Source organism: Ascidiella aspersa, chromosome 2 (genome assembly GCF_963924565.1).
Source record: "Ascidiella aspersa chromosome 2, kaAscAspe10.2, whole genome shotgun sequence".
Lineage (NCBI taxonomy): Eukaryota > Metazoa > Chordata > Ascidiacea > Phlebobranchia > Ascidiidae > Ascidiella > Ascidiella aspersa.
Genome location: NC_139448.1, coordinates 26965328 through 26979926, shown reverse-complemented (window position 1 = coordinate 26979926; position 14599 = coordinate 26965328). Strand labels below are relative to the sequence as shown.

Here is a 14599-nt window from a genome sequence, read left to right as displayed (position 1 = left end):
AAGCTAAAGGCGTTAGGAACACAATTTAAAAGTATTATGCTTTGGATTAGATTAGCCATGCCTCAAGAGTCAAATGTAAGATCAACACATAGGTCTGATTCAGTCAATATAATAAGTGGTTTATCTGGATTAAAGCAAACCACACACTTGGCGGCGGTGACTTATGGCAGTATGATAAACGTTATGTCATTTCATCCCAGAACTACACTTAAATTGTTTGTTAACTATACACTTTGATTGCTTTCTTTTCAAGTAAAAAGTGAAAAAAAAAAAAAAAAAAAAAAAAAAAAAAGATTTATGCAAACTTAAAGATAAGCAGAATGAATGTCAGATTATTAGTTTAATCGAGAAATTATTAAAACATTTCAACATCACAGTGCCATGCTGTCGGGCGATGGCAACGCCTTACAACTTAAAAGTACGCTGTACAACCTTACATCACTTCAATTGTCGTTCTATATATCTGACGTTTTAAATACTTATTCCAACAAGTGTATGTATAAAAGTTCTCGAAATAACAAATAACAATTTGAGCCACCGGTTTTCGATTTAGTGTTACCACACAGGCGCGACAAGGTTAATTCTAAAACTTCTTTTTAACTGAAGTGCTGTAATCGTCGTCCAGCACAATCTCTAAATTCATTCAACCGTGCAAACCATCCCACTTTATGAATTGACCAGGCGTAACAAATCGCAAAAAAATATTTCAAAAACCTTGATAGTCTCACAAAAAAACTAAAATATGGCACTAACAAACGTCTTAGCTAGTGATTATTAGCACAAGAAATTTAACCACAACCTTAGCCACTCATTGATTATTATTTAAAATGGACAACATAATTGTATTTGACTTCCTTATAAGTTTGTTTAAGGGAGTCCAACCGAAACCGAAAAGGATTTTCATGAATCGGTTTCGGGGCTAGGCTAATTTTGTTCCAACCAAGAATATTCAAAACAACTTTAAACCATTGGTGGTCCTCTAGTAACCTCTGGTTCGCTCACTTATCAATTTTTAATGGATATAAACTTATTATTTGTACGGTACTGGTTTTGAAAATTGGTACAACCAAAGTTTTGTTTTCGCTCACAGCAATTAACAGTGTGTCAATGAAAACCTTAACCAGAAAGTTACCACATAGCGTAACAAAGACGTATAGCGTCATAAAACAGGCAAAGTGGAGAATCACCTTTATCGGCCATAATTGATCGTTTTGAAACTATAATGTTAGGCAGGTTTTGCAACAATATTCATGCATACGGTAATTGTTTTTTTATTGCAAATCTTTTCCCTAAAAACGAGATAGTATATTAGTAGGCTAATAACCTACATAAAAATACTGCAATAAAATATCTTCTTAATTCATCAAGATCGCGCAAAGTCAATTTTTCATTATCGTATTACTATTACATCGAACGCCACAACACTTTTTTCTTCTTTGGGATAACAAAGTCGAAAACACAAAGAAGTTTCAAACCGTTTTAGTTGACTACTTTGCATGCTTATGACGTAAATCTGGACATTCTTGAAATTTTTAAACAATCCGTCTATAAATGTGAACATTGTGCAAAATTGTATATAATTATAATATAGTTTAAGTGTAATACAGCAAAATTGGGTGTCCCGACGACAAAAAGGTTTGGGATACATTTCCCTTAGTAGAGTCTACTAGGTCTAGGCCAGTGGTTCTCAACCGCGGCTCCGAGAGCCGCATGCGGCTCCTATACTGTCTTTTAAGCGGCTCCCGCATTCGGGTGAAAAAATAAAATGATTTATCAGAAGCATATTTGCGCACGAGTTTGTTTGAACAACACTAGGTGTTTTTAGAGTAATTGTTTGATTAGGTAACTTTGTGACGTCATACCTGAAAATTGTCATGCCCCGTAAACAAACAAAAACTGGATACGCCCCTGCACATAACATAATACCGCGATGCCAAAACAAGCTTGCCTTCTTTAGCAAGAAAATAGGACGTTTCAGAGTAAATGGGAAGAGAATCATTTTGCCTTCTTTGATTTGGTATATTTAATTACAATTTATTTTTATTAAATTGCTTGATCTTTTGTGGCTCTTTTTTAAAAATCGACTATTCAAATTTGTCTCAGATGCCTACAAAGGTTGAGAACCACTGGTCTAGGCTATAAGGTGCGCAAATGCGAAGCACCACCAGATCAATTTACGTTGTATAAATTGCATCCCACGCTACAGAATCACGGAATTAGCAATACACCTGCAGGATGACGCATATCAACCAGGGAGTCGAACCATTTAACTTTTCCGGTTTTGGTCCGGAGCAATTCAAAAGCTCTGGTTCAAACAGCTTTTAACTATGAAATATGCTATGAATTAATATGTTTCTATCATTTTCTATGTTGTGGCGCACACCGGATGTCTTTGGAAAGGCTTACCGAAATAAATTTCGGTTTCTCTATAGTAGGGTACCGGTAGCCTATCGTTTCAGTTACCTGAGATATAGCCAACGATTGGTCAGATAGTACCTATTTAAGTTTATGCCATTTTAAGTTTACATTAATTCAGGAATTAACCAGAAAGATAAGATAAGCCCTTGAATTGAACAGTATAACAAATATTAGGTCAACCCAGGTAATTTCACCTGTGCTTTGTCATACTGATCAACAAACATTTTTTTTAAGAAATATTTTGCCAGTTACATTTAATTTCAACATGGTATAACCCAGGGTTTCTCAAACGTGGCCCATGGCCCCCTGGGAGCCCACAAAGCTGTCATTGGGGGCCTGATTGCATTCCACTGCCTTCCCGCCAGAGATCTTTGGCGTGGAATGTTTGCCTTGGCGTGGAATGTTAGCCAAAACAAATTTTGGTGTAAATCTTAGGCGGCCACAAATTATGGAATGCAGTCAGGATTGGGGGGCCACGGGCATAACTCTCTAGCTATAGATATAAACATAGCCGAATATAAAAAATAACCAGGCGGCGTCAAAAAACAAGAATGACTTTAAATTAAAATGCCTTCCCAGCAAACAATTTGACGTTGTTTAAACGTTATATTCACATCAAAAAAAAGTTGTAGTCACGTTATTCTGGTTCGTTGTTTTAACGTAAATGTGTAGACAGCCAGAAACGTTAAAATAACGTTGTGGTAAACGTAACTGTTAACGTTCCATCAACGTCCTAACAACTTTTTTATATACGTCCTCGTAACGTTACCTAATGCCAGTCGAAACGTTTTTATGACATTCAAAACAAACGTTGTTTTTACGTAAACGTGTAGACAGCCAGAAACGTTAAACTAACGTTGTGGTAAACGTCCTTAATAGCTTTATTTAACTATGTCGCCATTACGTTAAATTGTTGCGCAAGAAACGTTTTTAATAACTTCCAAACAAACGTATTTTTTCCGTAAATGTGTAAACAACATTTTTAAGTTACATGAGAAGGATTTTTGCCTGCATAAACAGTCATCAACACGTTATTATGGTGACAATGTAAATGTAATGAAAAAAAACATTGCCTATGCGAAAAAAACATAATAATTTACGTTCATTACTAAAAATGTCTGCAATATTACGCCATGGATAATATTCAATTAATCACAATACAGCGTAGTACTCAAGGTCTTTATTTATTAAAATTAGGAGCACACGATATGAAAATTGTACGCGGACAAACCAAAAAACATCAAATATATGGACGTTATTGCTCCTCACTCCTCAGAGTCAGAAGAAAGATATGGAAAAGTTCCACTTCCACTGCTGATAGAGGTGTTGCTGCTGTCACAAGTCTTGTTTTGTTTCTGTAACGATAAGAATTAACAACAACAATAATTTTTAATTCTTAATTGACAAATTCAATATGGTTGCTTAACAGGGCTGCGGAGTCGGCTAAAACTAACCCGAGTCTGACTCAAGCTGTAAGTTGGATATTTAGCAATCCGCTCATAGCGGTGTCATATGATTCAAAACCAACAATACATGGTTGGAAAATATTCAACCATATGCTATTACAACTTTTAACAGATTAATCAGTTTCTGAAATTGGTACTGCGCAAGAACAGGTCGCACTCTAGCAAAACAAACCAACTTTGTCGAGGCCCGAGGCCGACTCCGCAGCACTGGTTGCTAAGATCATTTTTTGGATAAAACATAATAATACAATTAAATTGTACATTTTTGTACAATGTATAGATTTTGTCATTTTAAAACGTCAAAGTTTTTTTTCCCATCAACTTACCGAAAAATTTGATCCACCCGGTTTGTTGGGCGCATGCTTCAGAAAAGCTGACACTTCGTCTTCTACAGCTTTAATTGTAGTCTCATGAGCTTTTATAACTGTGCCTACAATATATACATCAAGATTTTGTCCCATGGATAACAATTATACTCAACAATTATTAATATGGCAGGCAACTCTGATAAATAATACTACAACATGTAATTTCTTTTTTTTTTTTAATTCGCGTTTCAAAACATTCTCAGTTTACCATCAGGGTGGTTAATGTTCACAGAAGTTTGAATATCACAAAAAAGTAAATTAGCTGGTAGTATTTCTACTAACATTATCCGTAATACACCTTATGTACATACCCACAATAACTTTACACAATTTAGATTCCATGAATGGTTTCTTTCCTTTTCGGCCTTTATAGCTGAAGGTAGACCAAAGCTTGTAGGTACCAATGTGCTTCATAGCTCTACGTATTGTTTCACCCACGCCCTTTCCTCTGGTTGACCACAAGTATTGCACCTGCATATAATGTTAGCATTCAAAAATACCTAGATACGGTAAAATATGTAAGCAGCGTAGCATAAAATAGCCCCCAACCCCCTTAAGAAAATGATGTGACTTGTGGTTTTTAAGCCTCTTCCACATCTACAATTGGAAATTAAAAAAAGAATGGAGTTTGCTCGTCAGTATCGGTTATTTACAAAAAAAAATACACTGGCCCCTGAATAATCTAAATATTAATATGCTTATTGCGAAATAATGCACAGATTTGATAAATTGTTATTAAAACAGGCATTGTTATTTATGCAAATACAAGTTAAATATTATAATATCAATAGGTAGTTGGTTCATGCAGTCTGAAAAAATTTTGCAACCATGAATTTTTGTTTTAGATATTTTTTTTTAAATTTCTACAATCTTTATGTCATATTGTACAAGATTTTTAACATTGAAAGCCAATACTATTTTTCCTTGGTTTATTATAATAACTTATTGCTTTTGGACACACTATACAGACAACAGCTAGGTGAAAATGGGTACACTACTGGATTAAACATGCTGTACATTGCATTGTCTTTATGGTGAAACAAGGACTTTAATGTAAACAAAATTTTTTTAGCAAAATAAACATTCTATGGTGAAAACAAAAAAACTTACCAAATATCTCCTAGTTGTCTTGTTTTTTAAATTTTCTTCCAATTCAGAAAATTCGATTTCATTGTCCAGTGGCACCATCTCAAAAAAATTGTTTTCCGCATCACTAGCGGAACTCTTAGTTTCCAGTAGTTTTAAAATTTTGTTTTGGTTGCCCAAAATCTTTCCTATTTGAACTAAAAACAATGAAAATATTTTTTTATCTTGGCAGAATTATTGTTTAAACAACTTGTTGCAAAAACAACAATAGTAAGAGCAAACATGAAAGGATTTAAAAGCAAAGTAAAAATATTTTTATATGCCGAAGCGATTTACAAAATCCTATAAAAGTTCTGTTCTATAATAACACATATAACCTAATTGTTTTAAAAAACAACCTGTCATTGTAGATTCGATGAATTCTTGACTGCTTGTAGTACCTAAAAAAACAAATATATACAAAAATATCTTACAATTTTATTCATATTTATTAACAGGGCTGCAGAGTCGGACTCAGGGAGTCACCTTGTTTTGCTGGAGTCGGACTAGGGACTCCAGTAAGACCACGTAAAACTACCCGGGTCCCGAGTCCGACATACACATACGCCGTACCAAATTTTAAAACTCAAATGGCGCCAACTGGAAATTGTAAAGGTGTAAAAGGCTCAAGTGCACTATTTGGCTCCTTACAACAAGGTCTAGATTTATAGTGCAACTAACTTAATTCACACTACTTAAAGAGTACCACTTACAAAACTTATACACAAATTACACTTTTTTTTTATTTTAACACATTTGATTTAACACATATATTTAAATCTGAAGAAATAAGGAAACTTCATTGCAAAGTAATATTTAAAGTAATGTTTAAGGTACTTTTACACAAGGCTTACATCAGTGATTCTCAACCTGTTTTGGCTTGCATCACCCCTACTAGTATTTTTAGCTTGGGTTACTGTAACATCACAATAAACAAGATTGAAAAACCTTGTTGATTTGTTGCACTCTAATTGTACAAAAAATTGTAACCAGAAACTTAATAGAGCAAAAATGGGAATTCAAAGTAATTTGAAATGTCTCATGGCACCCTTGAGTGTTAGAAATTGCATCCCGGCTGAGAATCACTGGATACATCTTAGGGAATTTGAATGTATATTTTGAAGCTGGGGTTACCAACCTGGGGCGCAAGTGTTTTTTTGGGGGTCGCCATGCAGTATTTGATAAAAAAAACTTAATAAGAAATAAGCAATATGAACTAAAAGTTTCGCATTGTAGAAGAAAAAGCAACCATTACACTTTTCAATTAATAAATTAAGCATAGCTTCAGTCAAACAATGTGGAATAAAAATGAATGCACGCTCAAACTGTAACTTTAACTCATTGTGCAATGTGCACACTTAAATCTGGACATTTTAGCCAAATTTTGATACAATCTGTCCAGATTTTTTTACAATGTGAATTTTGCCATTTTTAAAATGTGTTTTTTTATTGACTCTGGTTTATGTAACTATAATTGGGGGTCGGGCAAGTTAACGAAGACTTAAAAGGGGCCACAAGAAGAAAAGGGTTGGGGAACCACTGTTTTAAAGGTTACACTGTTTGGTACATTTATTTAATATAAATACAAATAAATACCTTCATCAAATGATATATCTTCAAGGACTTTTTCAGTATGAACATCGTTCAATGAAGACCCTTTATCTCAAAAACAAAACATCAAATAAAAAATACATATTAGTTGTTTACTTATTTTCAAGATAAAATGGTATTCAAAATATTGGGTAAAATGTATATACGTTAATTTGATTAAAAGTACCCCATTGCTATAATATTATTTGTTAATAAACATCTCCTCCAGTCTGTCAAACAACCTAAACTCAACTTTTGATAATCTCCTAGTAAACAAACATTAGCATAATACCTTCCTCATCTAAATATCTTCTTGGGCGCTTTTTTGGCCTTATACCTTCATGCAACTCACAACCCTCAATATTTGATGTTTCAAGAGCTTTGTTACACTTCACTAAAGCATCACTATAATCATCTGAAAGGCATTGTTTATCAGCTTTCCAAAATAAATAACTAGCTGTATGTTTGGTAATACAATCTCACCTGAATAACCAAATACTCTCACATTATATATACTCCAATTGTCTTTGTCTGGTAATTGATTTTTTTTTGCTTTTTGTTTTGGATGATTATGTGGCCAATAACATTTCTTTTTCTTCTATAAAATATAAAATATATATACACTGTGCAAATAACTCTATACAAAATTATTAAAAAACCTAATGTACCCAACCATTAACAATAAACATACATTGAATTAGGTGTGTATACAGAAATCTAATAAAGAGGGTCTCGGATTTTCAACTAAGCAAGTTCCCCATTTTCCGTCTGATGCTAATGATTGCTTTGAAAAGCCATACAACGCTGTGGGACAGTGGGCATTAATTATTTCAAATAATTGCTCTGCAAGAAGTGGTACGCCTGGCAGTGAGCGTCCAAGTGAAACAACATCGAAAAAATGAATACACCTTCTTCATAGCAAATTTTTTTGGAGTACAAATGAACTATTGTATTTGCTGAAGTGTCGAATAAACAATTGCCGATCAGCCAACCTGAACGAATAGAGAAAGGTGACAGAGAAAAAAGTCCAGTGTTTATGGTAGGCCCAGGAGGAAACAAGAGACGAAAGTCAACGTTTATCGATTTTGGCTTTGCATTAGCTTCATATGACTGAATTACATTAAAAAAATATTGTGCCTATACACCCCCTGGTTACGCCACTGCATTTAATCAAGTTTTACAAAGTGAGACTTTTCTGGTAATGCAAAAGTGTGACAAAGAGGTAAATATTATTTAGATGTTAACTGTGATAGGTATTAAAAGCAATTAAGAATTTCATCCAACAAAAAATATATTTACATCATCAGTTGTAAAAATCCATGAATTGCACACTACTTCTACCGCTTCTTCATCCAGAAATTCAACAATTGCAAAGGACATCTAAGTACAGTACAAGATAACTATTTATGGGAAAAAATAAAAATTTGAATAGTACATTTTCATCTTATAAATGTAAGAAAGCTTTAATAAGAAGTTGAAAATATTCCAAAAGAATACAGAAAAAACTGGCAAACTACTATACCAAAGCTGTTTCACATGGCAACCATGTGATCCATTTAATTCAGAAAAGCTTCTTTTCAATATATAAATGTAACTGTTTATTTACAAACTAATGTGTACCTTACCTTGTATCCACTTTTGTTACTATGTAAAATATAAATGTATTACCTTTTAACAAAAATAAATCCTAAAAAAAGAGTCATTCTGTTAGTGATTTTACCAAAAAGTGTCCCAAATGAATGATAAAACAATACATTATTTAAATCAGGGGTCGGCAACCTACGGCCCGCCAAATGAAATCCATCCGGCCCGCCATCTCTTAGACAAATCAGACACGAGTCTATTTCACATACTTTTTGATTAATTTAACTACATAATTGCAAAATTCATTATGCGTTTGGTTTTCTAACATTTTTTTATTTTCGGCAATGTAATACTTGTAAAAATTTAAAAGAAATATCTGTATACCAAAAAAAAATCGGACTCGCTATGATAGTCATACTTTTTTGTTGCCACGCATCCATGTCAATAAAAGTTTTTTCATGACACCTAAGCAAGTTTGATGCATGTAATCCAGAGGAAACTGTTGAATCATGTTCACTGGCAACTCCAGGAAAGGTGAAATCCCTATGTGGTGATCTTTGTTAATCTGGTCCCGGAAAGATTGATTACTTCTCATTTTAAATTTTACACATTCTTGGTAGGTGATTCTTCCTAACCATAGACCCTTTTGTGTACAAAAATCACAACCATAATACCCATTAAATGATTTTGTTGATTTTACCATTGATCGGGCAGGGGCATCACATATAATGCTTTGAAGCTTAATATAAATTTTCTGACTTTTCCACATAAGTTTATTTTGAAACAATGCTTTTATATCTTCTACAGTTCTTTAAGAAAATCTAGATTAGCAGGTTTTGAACATCCATAAAATAGAGCAATAGGAAACACACATGAAGGCTGTAAATTATTAATACTGCATAGAATAGGCCACAAACATTTATTTGAACTTTTAAAAAGTGGCAACCCATCAATATTCAACCATATATGTAGGATGTCTGGAAAGCGCTCATAAAATTTGGAAAATTCAGATAAATGATTAAATAGCTGAGTTTGCAAGGAAAAGTAAAAATACTCCATTGAGGACCTTTGTTCCAAATTAACAGTTTTTGGAGTTGCTAGTAGTGTATGACAACTGGATGGCAAGTAAGAAATAACGGCGCTCTTTCACTATTGTACGTGAAAAGTTATGCAAAAAAAAAATAATAATACCGCATACCACAACGCATATTGTTTGGGTTAGGGTTAGCGTTTGGGTAAGGGTGGGTCAAGTAATATTTTGTTTATTATTGATAATAACTTGACCCACCCTCAACCAAACGCTAACCCGCACCCTAACCAAAACAATATGCGTTGTGGTAAGCGGCATATGAAGAAAAAAAAAAATTTATTAATTTTTACATACAACAGTGAAAGAGCGCCGAAATAACAACTTCTGGTTCACTGTCACTACTAGAAATAATTTACGATAGTACTCTTTTTCTAACTTTTTGCGGTTATTTTCTCTTCGTAATTTGATCCAACGACGCTTATATATCTTTCTATAATTATCCATGTAACTCGAAATTTATGTTTAAAATCCCCTGCATAGCAAAAACATCAGCGTACACCAAATAGTAATATTCAATATTGGCGCTGGTCTCTAGAATCCTATACCACAGCGTTTAAACAATTATTAAATCCTTGCACAATTTCAGTTAGGGTGTGGTTGGGTCAAGTAAAACTACATTTATTATTTAATAAAATACCTGACCCACCCACACTTAAATAATGTGCGTTATCGTAGGATTCTAGACCAGCGCCTAGACGAGTCTGCACATTTCTTGGTTATACAGTTTACTTTTATAGCATTTAACGATATTAGTTCGAAATTTAATTAAAGCCCTAAAACGCAAGCGCAACGCTGCAGTTGCACGCAAAAAAGCACGTTTTCTGAGCCTTCATTATCGCAAACTAAACTCGCATAAACTGGGAACGCCGATGCTAACATAAGGGGTCATACGAAACACAAATGTTCTTTCCGATTGTTTCAATGTTCGACAAGTATGATAGATCTTGAACGTCACAATATGGGTTAGGTTTGATGTAAAAACAAATTTTATGCGGTACTTTTTTATGTCCTTACACAATGTAGAATTTTAAACTTATTCCAGCTTCTGTAGATGTTCTGTTTTATCGTTAATATTAACGTAACTCTATGTACAATGTATAGTTTTGGAAATGGGATTCTAAGGCCTGGTTTAAAAAACTTGTTCGAAGAAAATAACAAATCTGTTTTTTTAACTATTAGATAACTTTTTACATTGTTTCATCAAACGTTTTTAAACGTTTTATATAATACGTTAGAATTTTACATTTGTATAACATTTACTCTATCCATTTTAAGCCTTAACTAAAATACATTTTTCTTACAACGTTTCAGTCAAACGTTTAAAAAATGTTGTTTGTTAACATCCATATATGGTTTCGGTTTCACGCAACAAAAACGTTCTTTCAAAACGTTATATATTTTCAAGAAACAACAACTCAACTTTTTTGACTGAAAACGTCCTGCGAGCGTCGGCATGTTACGCTTATTACGACAACGTCTATTTTACGACTTTTGTAACGGTATTTAAACGTCATATATAATACGTTAGATTTTTACCCTGATATAACATTTACTCTATTATTTTCAAGCCTTAACTAGTGGACAACTTTCTTACAACGTTTCAGTCAAACGTTTAAAAAACGTTGTTTGTTAACATCAAAATATGGGCTTGGTTTCACGCAACAAAAACGTTTTTTTTTTCAAGTTATATTTTTTTGTCTAAAAAACGTCTTGAAAACGTATGAATGTTAAGGTTATCATGAAAACGTTTATTGTACGACTTTTATAACATTATTTTGACGTTATATTTAATACGTTAAAATTTGACCTATTTAAAACATTTACTTCATTATTTTTCTAGCAATAACCAACAGACAACCTTATTACAACGTTTCGAATGTCGTAACAACGTTACGTGTTTGCTGGGTTATTTGTACAATTTTTAAAAGTAAGTGCATTTATTCGTTGAATAATGGCTGTATTTGTTATTAACGTAAAGAAGCAAAACAAATAAATACGTTAAACACAATGCTTGGTATTTTTATAAGCGGGGGGGCCTCGAGAGCCTTTCAAAGGGGGCCACGAAACATAAAAGTTTGAGAACCACTGGTATAACCTAACGTTCTTAAATTTTTTTAATTGTGACGTTATAGGTGAGTAAACCGCGTTTATTGAAAGATTTAACGTTCGGATTCGGTTATTGTTCACTGTTCAGGTTGTTTCGGTATTTATGGTTTAATTTCGGTTGGGCTCCAAATTTGTGAATTTTGTTCGTGTTTGTAGATATTTATATAGTCAATTATACTAGTTTTCAGTGTTTTAAAATTATGCTGGACTCTCATAACTTAGCCTTGAAACAACAATACGCTTATATAAATAAAAATGTGCCTAATATAAAGCTTTTTTATGGGGAAAGCTGGTCGTAAACTTTATTCAAATGAAATTTACAAAAATTATTCCAAAAAAAGGCTCCCCAAATTATCTGAAATCAAATTTCGAAATAAACTTAACTTGGCATTCCCACTTACTGCAAAATTTATAATGCTGAAAATGACCGTTATTAAATTAGCAACGATTTTTTAAATAAAGATATATGTTTGCAACGAGTGTTCATTCGAAAAAAACAACAGATCTTTTAGCGCGGCCGCCGGCCGTCAAGATGTATGCAGTACCGAGTAAATTAGCCCACTTTAATTTAATGACTCTTCTTCACTATAGGATGCCGGAATAACGTCGATGTTATAGCTGCATCCTTAAAGTATATTCGTTAAAATCGAAGTGTTGGTTTGAGAAGCTGCTAAATTGTACCATTTGAACGTAAATCGCAGTTATTTGTTAAGCATGCCTATATTTACCCGCAATAGAATCGACACATATATAGTTACGCTTTTATACGCTGAGTGCAAAAATAAATTAAAGTTATACGCGTATACTATGAATATAACTACGCAAAATTTCAATTGGTTTATATTAGTCTTTGAATGATCGCCTGTGCCTATCGCCATGTCAAACCACAAAGTAATTGCACAACGGAATCTCAACCTTATCACGTATTCTTCCGTCAAACGCGCTGTGGAGTTATGAGCTATATGGCTGCTATACCAACCAAACCGGTTTGCGAGCAAGCAAATTAAATCGACCTTGCACTGATGCCGACACGTTACGGCTCCTATTAAAATACACCTATATTGCATTCAATCGACGTTTAGCCTATCTAATGAATAAAATTTGTTTTAAGTCATGTATTGTTTTATTATGAACTTACAAAGTGTTTTCGACTTGGCCGCGTAACGTTCTTCCGTCGTATGGGCACTATTAACCAACCGGGTCTTTTAACTAATTTCAATACGTGGATATGCTACCACGCGCACCCTTTTATTATTAAGTATCGTCTCCGAGACAATACACCAAGTTTACGAAATCACATTAAGATAATTCCACGTGGCTTATTGGCGGGCTTCCACGCCGTTGCCAATGATCGACCCTTTGACGTGCCTAACGTTCTGCATGGGGGAGTTGTAGACGTTAATAGGCAGTTATTAGCACGTTTATAACGGTATGTATATTCTTATTGGCATTTTAACCGTTTGCGTAAGCGCAATTTCGCCAATCGCCGCGAGCGGTGTTAAAATTTCTAGGCAGCGCTCGCCTTGTGTCTGTCGAGACGTTACTGAGTTGTTCGCAATGTGCGGCACTTGAGAGACAGTAAATTCAGTCCAGCCGACACAAGTTCATTGTCAACGTTTGAAGTAGAAACGAGTATAATAGCAGTATAAATATGTGATCGCCACGATGGGCAGTTTGCTAAAAAATTATAAATAAACTAGACTAAAAAAATTGTGACAACAGACTCAGATAATACGAAAAGTGAGTAAACAAAGGATTGTTCAAAATATTTGTTTTAATTATTTAGGTTACATATATTTTATGGCTTTATCGGCAAAACGTTGTTTTAACAAATAAATACGTGTCAATTCCAACATTGGTTTCAAACTCATAATTTATACACGACTTTACCACGTCTTTATGACAACCAGTCTTGTATGAAAACCTGTGTTTTAGCTGCTAATGTAAACGCCATATTTTAAGATACTCTGACTGCCATTCTGTCAACAATGGTTAAGGTAAAGAAAAGGTGTACAAGTGTAAACTCGTCATTTAAGGAAAGGCTACGTAATATTTGTTGTCAATGTCCACAATGTGTGAATAGTAATTCGGAAAAATCTATATAAAATAGAGTTAAGACATTTTTACAGACTTAAATTAGCGCTCGCTATGGCAATCCCAAGCAAATTACAAGAAAACGAGGTGTGGTATGACGTTGATTTACGTCATTACAAAAACAAGGCGGTGTGAAACTGTGATAAATGAAGCCTTGATTGTATGGATATCGTTTCTTCTAATTGCGTGGGTTTAAGTTCAAAGCTATACTGGTAGGATTTAATTAGGTTTCTACTCATTTATTTGTCGCTATTAATTAATAGACGAGGATGGTTAAACTTAGGTTATTACAATGAAACCTTTGCGCATTCCAGCCTATAAAACAGGCCGAACGACTGAGAAAAACGTCAGAGGAAAAGAGCACCGGGGGCTATTTATAAGAGTCAATTAAAAACACCAAATTTGATTTATAATTTTTTTTCTGTCTGCCAACAAACCCAAACGTGGCTTATTAGCTTTGTAAGGAAAGGGCACACATCTTTATAAACTTCTCCGACATTTTGGTGTGAAACAGCTTTGATCTCTTTCCTTACTAGTTATTTTCAAATAGAATTTTACTAAAAAATATTATTTTAATTTTGAACTTGGCAAAGAATGCGACGTTCTAGTAACATTATGTTTGTTACTTCTTTATCTTAACGTTACGCCGAGTTTTCTCACGGATCTATAACACTTTGTGAAAGGTATGACAAACATGCATTTAAAAAATAAACAAATAGCGAACGAAGTGGTTTTCAAACGCTAAACAGCCACACATA

General features: G+C 33.8%; 1 protein-coding gene across 1 annotated transcript; it reads right to left on the bottom strand.

The window, feature by feature from the left end:
* Positions 1–3635: 3635 nt before the first annotated feature.
* Positions 3636–9706, bottom strand: LOC146164605 (uncharacterized). The gene is made up of 8 exons (XM_083382439.1): positions 8593–9706; positions 8267–8347; positions 6974–7033; positions 5737–5778; positions 5363–5535; positions 4564–4723; positions 4211–4314; positions 3636–3773 (listed from the first exon to the last, which is right to left on the bottom strand). The coding sequence occupies exons 4-8, from the start codon at positions 5741–5743 to the stop codon at positions 3684–3686; spliced, it is 534 nt and encodes a 177-aa protein (XP_083238565.1). The 5' UTR covers positions 5744–5778; positions 6974–7033; positions 8267–8347; positions 8593–9706; the 3' UTR covers positions 3636–3683.
* Between the last annotated feature and the right edge of the window lie 4893 nt (positions 9707–14599).